Below are 19,495 nucleotides of genomic sequence, written 5' to 3'. Positions count from 1 at the left end.
AGCAGTATCAAAGCAAAAGGTGGCTACTTTGAAGAACCTAGAATATAAGACATATTTTCAGTTGTTTCACACTTTTTTGTTAAGTATATAATTCCACATGTGTTGATTCATAGTTTTGATGCCTTCAGTGTGAATGTACAATTTTCATAGTCATGAAAATACAGAAAAATCTTTAAATGAGAAGATGTGTCCAAACTTTTGGTCTGTACTGTATATATTATAGGAGATTTGGAATTACTAATTGTTACAGATTAGTTATTTATGAAGGAGTTAAAGTGTGAGAATATAGAAGAGTTGGCGTCAATGCATTGGGCTACCAACTTCCCAGTCTATACCTATAGATAGATATGGTAGATAGAGATAGATAGATGATAGATGGATAAGGTAGATATAGTAGATAGATTATAGATAAATAGATAGAGAGAGATGATAGATAGAGATAGATGATAAATATGGTAGATACGGTAGATAAGTACGGTAGATAGATAAGATAGATAACTATGAGATATATAGATGTGAGATAGATAAATAAATATGAGATAGCTATAGATATGGTAGATAAACAGAGATATTGATAAATATAGATAGATGATAAATATATATATATATATATATATATATATGAGAGATATCTCTGTAGAAAATATCAGTATGCATACATATAGAGATCACACATGGATGTGTATATATATATATATATGTATATATATAGACAGAATATAAGGTAATTATAGTTTGCTCCATAAACAATTGTAACATATTCTAAAAACAAAGGCAAACTTTCAATCGTTCTATAAAGTGAACATATATATGCACACATACATTATATTCTATACATACACACTACATGTATATCTATCTATATGTATATATATATATATCTATATATCCTGTATATAGGCACACATACATTATATTCTATACATACACACTACATGTATATCTATCTATATGTATATATATATATATATCTATATATACTGTATATAGGCACACATACATTATATTCTATACATATACACTACATGTATCTCTATCTGTATGTATATATCCTGTATATAGGCACACACACATTATATTCTATACATATACACTACATGTATCTCTATCTATATGTATGTATATATACTGTATATAGGCACACATACATTATATTCTATACATACACACTACATGTATCTCTATCTATATGTATGTATATATCCTGTATATAGGCACACATACATTATATTCTATACATACACACTACATGTATCTCTATCTATATGTATGTATATATCCTGTATATAGGCACACATGCATTATATTCTATACATACACACTACATGTATATCTATCTATATGTATGTATATATCCTGTATATAGGCACACACACATTATATTCTATACATACACACTACATGTATCTCTATATGTATGTATATATCCTGTATATAGGCACACATACATTATATTCTATACATACACACTACATGTATATCTATCTATATGTATGTATATATCCTGTATATAGGCACACACACATTATATTCTATACATACACACTACATGTATCTCTATATGTATGTATATATACTGTATATAGGCACACACACATTATATTCTATACATACACACTACATGTATCTCTATCTATATGTATGTATATATCCTGTATATAGGCACACATACATTATATTCTATATATACACACTACATGTATATCTATCTATATGTATGTATATATACTGTATATAGGCACACATACATTATATTCTATACATACACACTACATGTATCTCTATCTGTATGTATATAGACTGTATATAGGCACACACATTATATTCTATACATATACACTACATGTATCTCTATATGTATGTATATATACTCTATATAGGCACACATACATTATATTCTATACATACACACTACATGTATATCTATCTATATGTATATAGACTGTATATAGGCACACATACATTATATTCTATACATACACACTACATGTATCTCTATCTATATGTATGTATATATCCTGTATATAGGCACACATGCATTATATTCTATACATACACACTACATGTATATCTATCTATATGTATGTATATATCCTGTATATAGGCACACATACATTATATTCTATATATACACACTACATGTATCTCTATCTGTATGTATATATACTGTATATAGGCACACATACATTATATTCTATACATACACACTGCATGTATATCTATCTATATGTATGTATATATCCTGTATATAGGCACACACACATTATATTCTATACATACACACTACATGTATCTCTATATGTATGTATATATACTGTATATAGGCACACATACATTATATTCTATACATACACACTACATGTATCTCTATCTATATGTATGTATATATCCTGTATATAGGCACACATACATTATATTCTATACATACACACTACATGTATATCTATCTATATGTATGTATATATCCTGTATATAGGCACACATACATTATATTCTATACATACACACTACATGTATCTCTATCTATATGTATATAGACTGTATATAGGCACACATACATTATATTCTATATATACACACTACATGTATATCTATCTATATGTATGTATATATACTGTATACAGGCACACATACATTATATTCTATACATACACACTACATGTATCTCTATCTATATGTATGTATATATCCTGTATATAGGCACACATACATTATATTCTATACATAAACACTACATGTATCTCTATCTATATGTATGTATATATACTGTATACAGGCACACATACATTATATTCTATAGATACACACTACATGTATCTCTATCTATATGTATGTATATATCCTGTATATAGGCACACATACATTATATTCTATACATACACACTACATGTATCTCTATCTGTATGTATATATACTGTATATAGGCACACATACATTATATTCTATATATACACACTACATGTATCTCTATCTGTATGTATATATCCTGTATATAGGCACACACATTATATTCTATACATACACACTACATGTATCTCTATCTATATGTATGTATATATACTGTATATAGGCACACATACATTATATTCTATACATACACACTGCATGTATATCTATCTATATGTATGTATATATACTGTATATAGGCACACATACATTATATTCTATACATACATACTACATGTATCTCTATCTATATGTATGTATATATACTGTATATAGGCACACACACATTATATTCTATACATACACACTACATGTATCTCTATATGTATGTATATATACTGTATATAGGCACACATACATTATATTCTATACATACACACTACATGTATCTCTATCTATATGTATATAGACTGTATATAGGCACACACATTATATTCTATACATATACACTACATGTATCTCTATATGTATGTATATATACTGTATATAGGCACACATACATTATATTCTATACATACACACTACATGTATCTCTATCTATATGTATGTATATATACTGTATATAGGCACACATGCATTATATTCTATACATACACACTACATGTATATCTATCTATATGTATGTATATATCCTGTATATAGGCACACACACATTATATTCTATACATACACACTACATGTATCTCTATCTATATGTATGTATATATCCTGTATATAGGCACACATACATTATATTCTATATATACACACTACATGTATATCTATCTATATGTATGTATATATACTGTATATAGGCACACATACATTATATTCTATACATACACACTACATGTATCTCTATCTATATGTATATAGACTGTATATAGGCACACACATTATATTCTATACATATACACTACATGTATCTCTATATGTATGTATATATACTCTATATAGGCACACATACATTATATTCTATACATACACACTACATGTATATCTATATGTATGTATATATACTGTATATAGGCACACATACATTATATTCTATACATACACACTACATGTATCTCTATCTATATGTATGTATATATCCTGTATATAGGCACACATACATTATATTCTATATATACACACTACATGTATATCTATCTATATGTATGTATATATACTGTATATAGGCACACATACATTATATTCTATATATACACACTACATGTATATCTATCTATATGTATGTATATATCCTGTATATAGGCACACATACATTATATTCTATACATACACACTACATGTATCTCTATCTATATGTATATAGACTGTATATAGGCACACACATTATATTCTATACATACACACTACATGTATATCTATATGTATGTATATATACTGTATATAGGCACACATACATTATATTCTATACATACACACTACATGTATCTCTATCTATATGTATGTATATATCCTGTATATAGGCACACATACATTATATTCTATATATACACACTACATGTATCTCTATCTGTATGTATATATACTGTATATAGGCACACATACATTATATTCTATACATACACACTGCATGTATATCTATCTATATGTATGTATATATCCTGTATATAGGCACACATACATTATATTCTATATATACACACTACATGTATCTCTATCTGTATGTATATATACTGTATATAGGCACACATACATTATATTCTATACATACACACTGCATGTATATCTATCTATATGTATGTATATATCCTGTATATAGGCACACACACATTATATTCTATACATACACACTACATGTATCTCTATATGTATGTATATATACTGTATATAGGCACACATACATTATATTCTATACATACACACTACATGTATCTCTATATGTATGTATATATACTGTATATAGGCACACATACATTATATTCTATACATACACACTACATGTATCTCTATCTATATGTATATAGACTGTATATAGGCACACATACATTATATTCTATATATACACACTACATGTATATCTATCTATATGTATGTATATATACTGTATACAGGCACACATACATTATATTCTATACATACACACTACATGTATCTCTATCTATATGTATGTATATATCCTGTATATAGGCACACATACATTATATTCTATACATACACACTACATGTATCTCTATCTGTATGTATATATACTGTATATAGGCACACATACATTATATTCTATATATACACACTACATGTATCTCTATCTGTATGTATATATACTGTATATAGGCACACATACATTATATTCTATACATACACACTGCATGTATCTCTATCTATATGTATGTATATATCCTGTATATAGGCACACACACATTATATTCTATACATACACACTACATGTATCTCTATCTATATGTATATAGACTGTATATAGGCACACATACATTATATTCTATATATACACACTACATGTATCTCTATCTATATGTATATATCCTGTATATAGGCACACATACATTATATTCTATACATACACACTACATGTATCTCTATCTATATGTATATATCCTGTATATAGGCACACATACATTATATTCTATATATACACACTACATGTATCTCTATCTATATGTATGTATATATCCTGTATATAGGCACACACACATTATATTCTATACATACACACTACATGTATCTCTATCTATATGTATATAGACTGTATATAGGCACACATACATTATATTCTATACATACACACTACATGTATCTCTATCTATATGTATGTATATATCCTGTATATAGGCACACATACATTATATTCTATACATACACACTACATGTATATCTATCTATATGTATGTATATATCCTGTATATAGGCACACATACATTATATTCTATATATACACACTACATGTATCTCTATCTATATGTATATATCCTGTATATAGGCACACACATTATATTCTATACATACACACTACATGTATATCTATCTATATGTATGTATATATCCTGTATATAGGCACACACACATTATATTCTATACATACACACTACATGTATCTCTATCTATATGTATGTATATATCCTGTATATAGGCACACATACATTATATTCTATATATACACACTACATGTATATCTATCTATATGTATGTATATATCCTGTATATAGGCACACACACATTATATTCTATACATACACACTACATGTATCTCTATCTATATGTATGTATATATCCTGTATATAGGCACACATACATTATATTCTATATATACACACTACATGTATCTCTATCTATATGTATGTATATATCCTGTATATAGGCACACACATTATATTCTATACATACACACTACATGTATCTCTATATGTATGTATATATACTGTATATAGGCACACATACATTATATTCTATATATACACACTACATGTATCTCTATCTGTATGTATATATACTGTATATAGGCACACACACATTATATTCTATACATACACACTGCATGTATATCTATCTATATGTATGTATATATCCTGTATATAGGCACACATACATTATATTCTATACATACACACTACATGTATCTCTATCTGTATGTATATATACTGTATATAGGCACACATACATTATATTCTATACATACACACTACATGTATATCTATCTATATGTATGTATATATACTGTATATAGGCACACATACATTATATTCTATACATACACACTACATGTATCTCTATCTGTATGTATGTATATATCCTGTATATAGGCACACATACATTATATTCTATACATACACACTACATGTATCTCTATCTATATGTATGTATATATACTGTATATAGGCACACATGCATTATATTCCATACATACACACTGCATGTATATCTATCTATATGTATGTATATATCCTGTATATAGGCACACATACATTATATTCTATATATACACACTACATGTATCTCTATCTATATGTATGTATATATACTGTATATAGGCACACATACATTATATTCTATACATACACACTACATGTATCTCTATCTGTATGTATGTATATATCCTGTATATAGGCACACATACATTATATTCTATACATACACACTACATGTATCTCTATCTATATGTATGTATATATACTGTATATAGGCACACATGCATTATATTCTATACATACACACTACATGTATCTCTATCTATATGTATGTATATATCCTGTATATAGGCACACATGCATTATATTCTATACATACACACTACATGTATCTCTATCTATATGTTTGTATATATACTGTATATAGGCACACATGCATTATATTCTATACATACACACTACATGTATCTCTATCTGTATGTATGTATATATACTGTATATAGGCACACATGCATTATATTCTATACATACACACTACATGTATCTCTATCTATATGTATGTATATATACTGTATATAGGCACACATACATTATATTCTATACATACACACTACATGTATCTCTATCTATATGTATGTATATATACTGTATATAGGCACACATGCATTATATTCTATACATACACACTACATGTATCTCTATCTGTATGTATGTATATATACTGTATATAGGCACACATGCATTATATTCTATACATACACACTACATGTATCTCTATCTATATGTATGTATATATACTGTATATAGGCACACATACATTATATTCTATACATACACACTGCATGTATCTCTATCTATATGTATGTATATATCCTGTATATAGGCACACATACATTATATTCTATACATACACACTGCATGTATCTCTATCTATATGTATGTATATATACTGTATATAGGCACACATACATTATATTCTATACATACACACTACATGTATCTCTATCTATATGTATGTATATATACTGTATATAGGCACACATGCATTATATTCTATACATACACACTACATGTATCTCTATCTATATGTATGTATATATCCTGTATATAGGCACACATACATTATATTCTATACATACACACTACATGTATCTCTATCTATATGTATGTATATATCCTGTATATAGGCACACATACATTATATTCTATACACACACACTACATGTATCTCTATCTATATGTATGTATATATCCTGTATATAGGCACACATACATTATATTCTATACATACACACTACATGTATCTCTATCTATATGTATGTATATATCCTGTATATAGGCACACACACATTATATTCTATACATACACACTACATGTATCTCTATCTATATGTATATAGACTGTATATAGGCACACATACATTATATTCTATACATACACACTACATGTATCTCTATCTATATGTATGTATATATCCTGTATATAGGCACACATACATTATATTCTATACATACACACTACATGTATCTCTATCTATATGTATGTATATATCCTGTATATAGGCACACATACATTATATTCTATACATACACACTACATGTATCTCTATCTATATGTATGTATATATACTGTATATAGGCACACATACATTATATTCTATACATACACACTACATGTATCTCTATCTATATGTATGTATATATCCTGTATATAGGCACACATACATTATATTCTATACATACACACTACATGTATCTCTATCTATATGTATGTATATATACTGTATATAGGCACACATACATTATATTCTATACATACACACTACATGTATCTATCTATATGTATGTATATATCCTGTATATAGGCACACATACATTATATTCTATATATACACACTACATGTATCTCTAGCTATATATATATCCTGTATATATACCCCTGCTGTTAGCTATGGATACATAGATGAATGCCCGGCCATCTAGCTTGGTGCTGTTACCTGGCAGTGCCCCCGGGGCATCCGCGTCGCTCTGGAGACCCCTCGGCTTCGCACTCTGGATGCCATTCTGGGACTCCCACAGCAGTTTGACCATCTCGAAGATCTCGGGCATCTCGCAGAGCAGGCTCCCGGGGTGGCAGGTGGGCATACTCCCCATGCAGGTTGGCAGCAGCACCTCACCTGTCCTCCAGCTCTGGTTATAGCCGCGATCCAGCACTGGCATCCTGCCCTGCACAGGGGCACCCAGTCACTAGCCCTGTGAGTGCAGGAGGCTGCTGGCTCCTCGGGACGGAATACGAAGTCTATGAAATCGCTTTCACGCACATAACACCGTGCAGACAGGAGGCTGAGTGCTGCGGCTGACACTGCCCCTTGCTTCTGCCGCGTGTCATGCTATGAGGGTCTCCGTTAGCAGGGGGTGCCCGGGCAGCGCACGGTGTGTGCCCAGCAGCTCAGTCAGGGAGTGAGTGAGAGAGGAGGTCACAGAGCAGCTGCCGCCTTCCCCTGTGCTGGCAGGGAGCCAGCTCTTCCTTCCTCTGCCTGCATAGTCAGGAGGGCACTGCTGCCATGTAATGACCTCTGTGGTGTCTGTCAGTCACCCACATGTATGTGCGGCCATGCTGGGGAGCTGTGTGCAGAGAGGAGCACATGTAACTCCCTGGTGGTCAGCGCTTCCTCCTGGCTGCCCCCCTACACGCTAATGCCGGAGAAGCAGCTTATACCGAGTGGGAACTACCTCAGCAGCCATGGCTGCCCTCTGCTGCACACAGCCATTTCCTCAGACACTGACTGCTTATGGCAATGTAGGAAAAACGGCCATCTACCTCTAAGGCCACTGCAGCTGCCTCCCTGCTGCTCCCCATGGCTTTTTGCTAAATTGGCTGCAGTGGTGAGGTCATATTCAGATTGTGTGACGGCACTGAGCCCAATGACTGACTGCAGCGGTGAGGTCATATTCAGATTGTGTGACGGCACTGAGCCCAATGACTGACTGCAGCGGTGAGGTCATATTCAGATTGTGTGACGGCACTGAGCCCAATGACTGACTGCAGCGGTGAGGTCATATTCAGATTGTGTGACGGCACTGAGCCCAATGACTGACTGCAGCTGTGAGGTCATATTCAGATTGTGTGACGGCACTGAGCCCAATGACTGACTGCAGCGGTGAGGTCATATTCAGATTGTGTGACGGCACTGAGCCCAATGACTTACTGCAGCGGTGAGGTCATATTCAGATTGTGTGACGGCAGTGAGCCCAATGACTGACTGCAGCGGTGAGGTCATATTCAGATTGTGTGACGGCACTGAGCCCAATGACTGACTGCAGCGGTGAGGTCATATTCAGATTGTGTGACGGCACTGAGCCCAATGACTGACTGCAGCGGTGAGGTCATATTCAGATTGTGTGACGGCACTGAGCCCAATGACTGACTGCAGCGGTGAGGTCATATTCAGATTGTGTGACGGCACTGAGCCCAATGACTGACTGCAGCGGTGAGGTCATATTCAGATTGTGTGACGGCACTGAGCCCAATGACTGACTGCAGCGGTGAGGTCATATTCAGATTGTGTGACGGCACTGAGCCCAATGACTGACTGCAGCGGTGAGGTCATATTCAGATTGTGTGACGGCACTGAGCCCAATGACTGACTGCAGCGGTGAGGTCATATTCAGATTGTGTGACGGCACTGAGCCCAATGACTGACTGCAGCGGTGAGGTCATATTCAGATTGTGTGACGGCACTGAGCCCAATGACTGACTGCAGCGGTGAGGTCATATTCAGATTGTGTGACGGCACTGAGCCCAATGACTGACTGCAGCGGTGAGGTCATATTCAGATTGTGTGATGGCACTGAGCCCAATGACTGACTGCAGCGGTTGCACGTTGTAGATGTGATGTCACGGATGCAGCCATGTAAACTATGGACAATAAGATAAAATGGAGCAGTCATGGTGAGGCTGCATTGCAGCTGAAAGTCACCACAGCGAGTTGTAATAGCGTCACCCCTAGGGCTCATTCACACCTCAGCTTTTCTCATACAAGTTCTATCCGTTTTTCCCACAGATAGCACTTTTACCTAGTATAGTCTGTGGAGCCGTTCATCCTTGTGGACCGAGTGATCGGCACAAAATCACAGAGATAAGTCTGATTTTGAGTCTCGGATCAAACTTACCAAGAGTCTAAAGGTCCGTGAAAAAAACAGACAGTACCATTGTTTCATATGGGAGTATTAGAAGCCTCAGGCCCTGATTTATCAAAGCTTTTAAGCCAGAAAACTGTCATAAAAAGCTTTGAAGAGTCGCTGAATTGTTGCATTATACCTGGCTGCACAAAAGACTAAGCGATTTCGCCCCATTTTCTTTCTGCTTCAGCAAAGCGAATGGAGCTTGGGGTGGGGGGCATGATGGAGCACGGCAACCCCCGTTTGTCATGAATTTGTTCCTTATGCCACATATCTTACTCCATTGCCTCGCTGGAGGTGCAAACCACTTGCAAACTGCTGACTTCTTAATAAATCAGGCACCTCGCTCTCCAGTTCTCTCACTCTGCCTTCCCTTAGTCGGAAAAGTCATAAAAAGTGTCTAAAACGTAATACATATGGTGCAAGTCATGAAAGACAGAATTCTGCCTCATTTAGCATGATAAATTGCCCCATATTGCATGCAATTATTTGATACTATTAAGGCTGTGTTCACATTTATGGACATTACATTTGTCTGTTCCATTTTTAAGGAACCGAGAAATGAAATCGATGTCCAATTTTCTTGCATAAAAAAGTTCTATATGATGGAGTACGCAAGATGTTTGTCAGTGTCAGGCCAACACTGGCAACAGCAGTACAGTCTAGCACTATAAAACACAGTGGGCAGGCAACCAGGAGATGTGTGGCTGGCGTGGCTGTGGCTAAACCGCACAGTATAAATTCAGGACAAGGCAGGCAGGAAGATGTCTGGCAGTATTGGGCTAGTAATGGCAGCCCCGGCAGCGGCAGATTACAATATAGATGGCATGATGGACAAAGAATAGATGCCCGGCTGAGCGTGGGTCTTTGGCAGTAGCAGAGGGGTGTAGAAGAGCAAAGGACAGGCAGACAGATAGTACGTCCAATTTAATCATTGGCATCAGCCCATGGTAAAGAAAAATCAGTACTGATTAATGCATGATTAACTTTGGCAACTGTAGAGATTTTCCACGCTTGTGGCGGATAACCTGGTCCACTTGGGAGTGACAAAGCCACCGGCCACACTGAATACTCTTTCTGACATTACATTGGAGGCTGGACATGACAATATGACAATAGCAAACTGGGCCAGTTCTTGCCACTAGTCCAATCTCTTGACCTAGAAGTCCAAGGGATCAGGACTCAGAGTATCTGCCTGAGAAATGACAATAGAGGTATAACTGAACCTGACTGTTCAGCTGGTGTGTCTCTGAAACGGCTAAGTGCCCACGATGCAGAAATGCTGCATATTTTTTCCGCTTCTCCCTGGCAGGAAAAACGCATGCGGATTTTACATGTGTTTTTCCTGCCAGGTAGAAGCGTTTGTCAAGCGTTTTTGCATGCATTTCTGCATGCAGGTTATCAAGCGCTTTTCCAAGCGATTTTAGCATCACTTGGAAAGTGCTTGACAACTTGTTCACACTCTATAAATCCATGCAACCGGCATGGATTTATAATAGTGTGACCAAGTTAGTTAAAAAAAAAGAATAAGAATGGTTAAAAATAAAAAATTAATTTTATACTTACCTTCTGATGTCCTCCCGGTGTTTTCTCCGCTCCGTCTGGTGTCTTGGGCGGCTTGCGGTGTTGTGAAGGACCTGCGGTAACATCATTGAGTAATGTGTCAGGTCACATGACTCAATGACGTCATGGCAGGTCCTTCACAACACCGCGACCCATACACTTCCCGACAGAAGTTGTGTCGCTTATCCATGTTATCCAGAGGATAAGTATAGATTTATTTTTTTATTTTTTGACATTCTCTCGGGTCACACTATATAAATCCATGCTGTTTGCATGGATTTATATAGTGTGACCAAGTTGACAAGCACTTTCCAAGTGAAGCTAAAATCGCTTGGAAAACGCTTGTCAGCCCGCATGCGGAAATGCAAGTGAAGAACGCTTCACATCCGCATGTCCCTGGCAGGAAAACGCATGTACAATCCGCATGCGTTTTTTTCTGCCAGGGAGATGCAGAAATGCTCAAGAAAAAATCCTGAGCATTTCTGCATCGTGGGCACATAGCCTTACATTCCAAATCATAAAAGGGGTCAAATTCTGCAGCAGGATGGTGCTCCATCTCATACATCCATCTCTACAACAAAGTTCCTCCATGCAAAAAAGATCAAGGTGCTCAAGGACTGGCCAGCCCAGTCACCAGACATGAACATCATTGAGCATGTTTGGGGTAGGATGAAAGAGGAAGCTTGGAAGACAAAACCAAAGAATCTAGATGAACTCTGGGAGGCATGTAAGACTGCATTCTTTGCTATTCCTGATGACTTCATTAATAAATTGTATGAATCATTGTTGAACCGCATGGATGCAGTCCTTCAAGCACATGGAAGTCACACAAAATATTAAATATGACTCTAATAGCACCACAACTTCATTCACCAATGTTATGCAACTTATATTTGTATTTTAAGATAATTATTTGTTTGAATATCACATTACTTTCTGTGGGCGACAAAACTTTTGTCTTGCCAAAATCTGACCATTCTGTGTTCATTAAATGATCAATATTTCAGCATTGATGCCAATTTATTTTCTTTACCTAAACCAAATTTGGGAGGGTTCCAGCTTTCAAAAGAGTAATTTATAAAACCAATGGATGAATTTAACGTCAGGTTATAAGCTTTTATTTACATAACATGGATAAGTGACATAACTTCTGTCAACGAGAGTACAGCAGACCAGACGGAGCGGAGAAAACACCGGGAGGACATCAGAAGGTAAGTATAATCTTTATTTTTTATTTTAAATTCTTTTTTTAACAGGTTCTATGGTACCTGGGTCTGGAGGAGAGACTCATCTTCTCCAAACCCGGGTACCATCCGCACATAGAAACGCATAATATCCGTGTGTACAAATGTACTGACACGGATATTATGCGTTTCAATGTAAGTCAATGGCGGCAATTACTCTGCGTGTCCGCAAAATTAATGGACATGCTGCGTATTTTTCCGCAATGATAATCTGCAGCGGAAATTTCCGCGACAAAAAACGCTTGAAAAACGCATAGTGGGCACACAGCCTTTGTTGAAGTGCGTCAGGTTGTCGCAATGCCAGATAAAACATCTGGTCTATCATGCCAAAGACACTTCAGTTGCTGTTGCTGCTGCTTCAGCTACTTGTTTCAGATCTAATTCTGGCACAGGCGGGGAGCGGTGGGTCTGCGGTGATTGCAGAGGTGTCTACTGGTCTCGTGGCATGCATCCGCTTGGCAAAAACTTAGCTCATGTCTATTGAGAAAGGCTGGAAACATTCTAGTCTGAGTGTGGCCGGGATTATGCATATTGCATATTTGCGGTCACGTGACTGCCGTTTCCGTATTGCACTTGATGTGAGGAATTAAAAAAAAAAAGAAAAATGATAGCTTCCCAACCTGTGACACACAAGCCTAGGTTTTAGGATTCTTCTTTACTAGCAAAATTAGGACACAGGTTATTACACTGCCCTCCCAGTTTGCAATGAAGATTAAAAATGCTATTATTAAGGTGCTGTGCTGTTACTGCAATATATCACAGATCAATCAATTCACAGTCATATTAACAATGTAGGAACAGTAACTCCTAATCTCACATGACTCTTTGAATTATTAGTCACAACTTTATATCACTCCCATTTTCAATGTGCTCCATTAGTGCAGTTGGTCAACACAATCCAATTTTGACTTTTTTTCTGACCCTGTGTAGAATGGGCTGTGTACTCTGACCTACTATTCCAACACTGTAAAAGCATAAAATGGTGCTGCTTGGCCTGCCCTCATCTTTTGTACAAGCTGTGATAATTTCGCCTGATTGGCTACACTAAACGATGTAATGTGATAGCCGCAGGGCATTATGGGGAAGTTTGCCCAGCTCGCTCTGTGATTCTTCAGCAGTGTGTGAAATGGTGCTGGGCATTTTTTTATGCCCAATCTGCCCGAATCGAATCGCAAAACTATTCAAATTCTCGGGGATCTGCAAATTTCAGAAAATTTGACTTGAAATCGATTTTCCACAGATCAATTCTTATTCTGTCATCTTTAAATACAGACACATCCCTTTTAAAATGCCATTTTTTTAATGTAAAATACAAAGAAGAAGAATTTCAGAACTTTTTCGACCTTAAATGTCACCCATCGTCTATACAATTTTTGGAAGGAAAATGAAAAAAAACTAAAATAATGTCATTGCATAAATATGCTCACCCGTAGGCCATGGCCCCACTATCAGTATTTGGTCAGTATTTTTTCTCAGGAGTGGGAGCCAAAACCAGGAGTGGGTGATAAATGCAGAATTGGTGACTTGTTCCTATTATACCTTTTCTCTGATTGTTCCTCACTTGATTTTGGCTCCCGCTCCTGAGAAAAAATACTGACCGAATACTGACCAAAGACTGATAGCAGGGCCGTGGCCTTAAACTAGTACATTTTGAAGTAATGACAGTATTCACGAGTCTATCAGCATGATACTTCTTTAATGTTGTTGTAGGCCTCTTGGCAGCCACCCGTTCCAATTTCTTTTTGACTTTTCAGAAATTTTTGAGAGACATCTAGCACTAGGTAATGTCTCTGTAGTGCCAAATTTAAGCCACTTCTTAATGACGTCTTCACATTGTTCCATGGTATATCTAATGTTTTGGAAAAAAATGTATACCCTTCTCCTAATTGATAATTTTCAACAATGAGATTCCATTGTTGTGTTGGAAGCTGTTTATAGACCATGAACTTTTTGCTGCATGATGCAACTAAGAAAATGTCAGGAAAATCGTACTAGAAGAGCTAAACTTTATATGTGGTTAATCAAAATAACTTTAAATCATGGCACTGACTACCATTTAACATGAGTGTAAAGGTGACTGGCTAATTCTAATCAGAACCATATCCCCAATTATAGAAGGGTGTTCATACTTATGCAACCACATTATTTTAGTTTTGATATTTTTATTTTCCCCCTCAAATTTTTTCAGTTTGTGTATTAATTGAATTGTGCAGATAATAGGTGACATTAAAAGTAGAAAAAGTTCTGAGATGATTCTTCTTGGTATGATTTTTTTACATGACAAAAATCCTGCATTTAACAGGGGCGTGTAGGTATTTTATATCCACTGTTCATGTATAAAGTGAAGTAACACAAAAAAGTTTATAGCCACATTTATCATGCCACATAGATGGAATAATTTGTATATTGTCGAACTCTCATGAAGGTGTAAAGTCTACATTATAAAATGAAGAAGGAAATATGTTTTACATTATATTGTAATGTGAATTCTGACTACAAATGAAAACAGCACATAAAAATGGGACAAAGTTCAGAATATAAATCATTTTACATCCGTAAATGCATGGTACTAATATATAATGTACCTATTATAGTTTGTGCAGTTCTTGAAAGCTTGCCAGTTGTTTTTAGCATGGTGATCCATTACCAACATATACCTGTCAAAACATACCCTGCCTTAATGCACAAAATCAGGGTTGTGGCGGTGAGATACGGAGCATCTCTAATGATTGCATTAGTGCGTTTTAATGCATTTTCAACAGCATGCCAATCATGTCACAGATTTGTAGATTTTCATTGTAGATTTTGCTATTTTCAATAGCTGGGGTATGCAAATTTGCTCAGCTCCAAAACAAACAAAACTGTCTTAGGTTATGTGCTCATGATGTCTTTTTCCTTCAAATTCCACCTGTAATCTGCCTAAAAATGCACGGCATAAGTGCCCCATAAAATGGCCATCATTTACAGTAATGTCAAAACAACATTACTGTGTACATGTTCCATCTTATGTCACTTTTTTGGAAACCCTAAAGTGGTTAAAAGAAGTGACACGCTCATTCTTCAAGTGGCTCTGCCAAAGAAAACGTGTGCACATAGCCTTATATCAGCTAAAGTGGACACTCTATCAAGAGCAGGTGGCTATTTCAGGCCTCTCTCCCCTGATTTGTATGGAGCAGGGCACTGGTTCACAGGTGAGATACCCTTTTATTATTTCTTTTCAATGAGAACCAATACTTCTGATGAATGAAAAGGTTGAACTCTTTTGCAAATCTGCAGCAAAATCCATTTAGTAACCTTATAAGAACAAAAAAATCTTACTTTTATTCTCCCTCTAGAATACCGGGACATAGAAATACACTGCTATGTACAGTTGTATCTCTATGTACCAGTATAATCTGGCCATGGGTTCAGAGCCTGCGCTGCAGCTTCAAATATAGAAAATTCTACCCATTCTTGTCAGTGCAGGCTGTGGCTTATAGCTTTAGCTGCTGTCTCCAATGGTACATGTTGTGGGTTTGATTCTCAGGGAGACCAGATCAAGGAAAAAAGAGAATTGTGTCTGAGGAGGAGCTATGAAACGTTGAAGATGCCGAGTGAAGATATTGACCAATTGGGACTATAACACGATATCATTCTGCGCTGTTGTAATGAATGCTGAACTGCAATTGCCTTTTTTTCACTTGAAAAAGACGCTAGTCCTGTCTTGAAATGCGTTGTGGAAATAAAAACCGTTCAAATTATCTTGGTCCCAAGGTTTCTTCATTCCTGAGCATAGCCTGATAACTCGTTATCATTCTAATTGGTCAACTACCCTGAAGGAGATCATCCCCCAGTCACAAGGCAGCAGCAGTGTATTTTTAGGTGTTCAAAGGAGTTATGCCTACACACAACCTGCTCAGATGAGCACCTTCCTTTTATTTTCCTTGCACCCAAAAGGGTTTCACTCTATGGTCTTGTGCGCTTTTGTTCCCCTACAGTTTTTCTACCGGGAGAAGATATTGCGCATAGCAGAAAGTGAGTGGAAGTCGGGACACCGCCCTGACCTGCCAGGACAGCACGACTGCCCCCTCATTTCAGGACAGTCCCACTGAATCTGGGACAGTTTGGAGCTATGGCACCCTATCATCATCAAAATAATAGTGGGAAAACAAGAAGCCAATTATATACTGCTCTTGGGTCTCTATGATCCAATAAAGCAGGTCTGAAAGGCAAAAATAATGCAAATAGTTCTGGGGACCATGTTGTACCATCAATAGGGGCTATCACTCTAATTTAATCACATGTAGTTGTAAAAGAAACTTTACTTTATCTTTGGAAAATCCATCCTAAGATGTTGTAATTGAATGTAATGCTTTACTGAATTTTATTATGCAAATAGCCTTTTTAGAGAAGAGGACTTAAACTCTAGCAGCACCTATTGGATGTAGCAATCCTAAAAGTCAATATCAACCCCTAATGAGCCTTGCCTTGACTTTAAATAAGAAGCCAAACCAGAAACTTCATTTGCAGACACGTGTTTTATATCTGATTTGGGTAGGTGAGAGACCTTTGACAGGTGGTCTAAGGAGGAACGTTTGGCTTCTTATCCTATGTCATGTGGCAAGGCTCATTAAAGGGTCGATATAGACTTTTAAGATTGCTACATTCAATAGGTAGCAGTAGAATATGCTCAAAGAATGAACACATACCAGAGGTGTAGCTAGGGTTTTGGTTCGGGGGGGGGGGGGGGGGCGAAACTTCTGAGTGGGCCCCTAGCCAGGTAACCCTAATTACAGCTATGGTGTCACACCCAGATAGTGGATGTAGGAGAACCTCAGCAGATGACGCGCTGTTACTAAAAATAATCTCTATACAAAGACCAGCACTGATACTACCGCCACATGGTGACATATCTTAATAGATGCCAATCCTGCTGAATATATAAGAGATTACAGTTATATATAGTAGCTTACAGCTGACGTTCTTTCTGATTAAATTGTTCACTTTTCCCGGCTTTTCCATCTGGCCCAGACCGACACGACAACGTCTCCATCCAGGACTCAGAGTCTCAGGTCTGCAGAGATCACAACAAAGACACATTTGACTCCTTACATATCAGGCATCGTCCCCATCTATTCCCAACCTGCACAAATGCCTCATCCTGCTGTTACCCCAATACTGAGCCTCTGCTGCCATATGTGTCCCTATTACTGCACCTACTGTGTGCCCGCTAGATGGTAAAACAACCCTCTAGAATATAGTAATGCAGTGTACAAGTGCCCTAGAAAACAGTGCCCACATTTTGCCCCCTAGAAAGTAATAGTGCCCTCTGTGTGCCCCTTTGACAGTCACAATAACCTGAGTTCCCCTATAACGATAAGTGCCCACTTAACATTTAATAATGTCCTGAGTCTCCCCCCATGTACAGCTCCCCTCTACACAGTATGATGCTCTCCTATACACAGTATAATGCCCCCTCACTGTATAGTACCCCCCCACACAGTATACTAACCCCTTATTAACCCCCAAACTCATGTCTCCAACACTGTATGATGGCCCCCACACTATACAAAGACCCCCACATAATCTCCCACACTGTATGACCCTAACTGTAATCCCCACACTGTATAAATAGCCTACATATAGTATAATGCACCAGTCCTCAATGTAGTATAATGCACTCCCCATAGGCGGAGTCTGTAGCATAATCCCCCCACCCCCAATAGGCAG

At 36.3% G+C, this 19,495-nt stretch overlaps 1 protein-coding gene across 3 annotated transcripts in view; it reads right to left on the bottom strand.

Annotated features, from left to right (window-relative positions):
• Window positions 1-19,495, bottom strand: part of PDE7B (phosphodiesterase 7B) — a 500,526-nt gene that overhangs the window by 105,140 nt on the left and 375,891 nt on the right. The window contains exon 1 of one of the 3 annotated variants that reach the window (XM_073671308.1): window positions 8,795-9,502. The exons of the other annotated variants lie outside the window; for them this stretch is intronic. Coding sequence (XP_073527409.1) covers window positions 8,795-9,017 — 223 coding nt within the window. The 5' untranslated portion in view covers window positions 9,018-9,502. Of the gene's footprint in view, window positions 1-8,794; window positions 9,503-19,495 lie in introns of those variants that run through there. 3 annotated transcript variants of the gene reach the window in all.

This window comes from Phyllobates terribilis, unplaced genomic scaffold, assembly GCF_046119375.1.
Source record: "Phyllobates terribilis strain yellow unplaced genomic scaffold, ASM4611937v1 Scaffold_3__8_contigs__length_932513732, whole genome shotgun sequence".
NCBI classification, from domain to species: Eukaryota; Metazoa; Chordata; class Amphibia; order Anura; family Dendrobatidae; genus Phyllobates; species Phyllobates terribilis.
The sequence above is the reverse complement of the archived record's forward strand: the minus strand, read 5'-3'. Positions and strand labels throughout refer to the sequence as shown.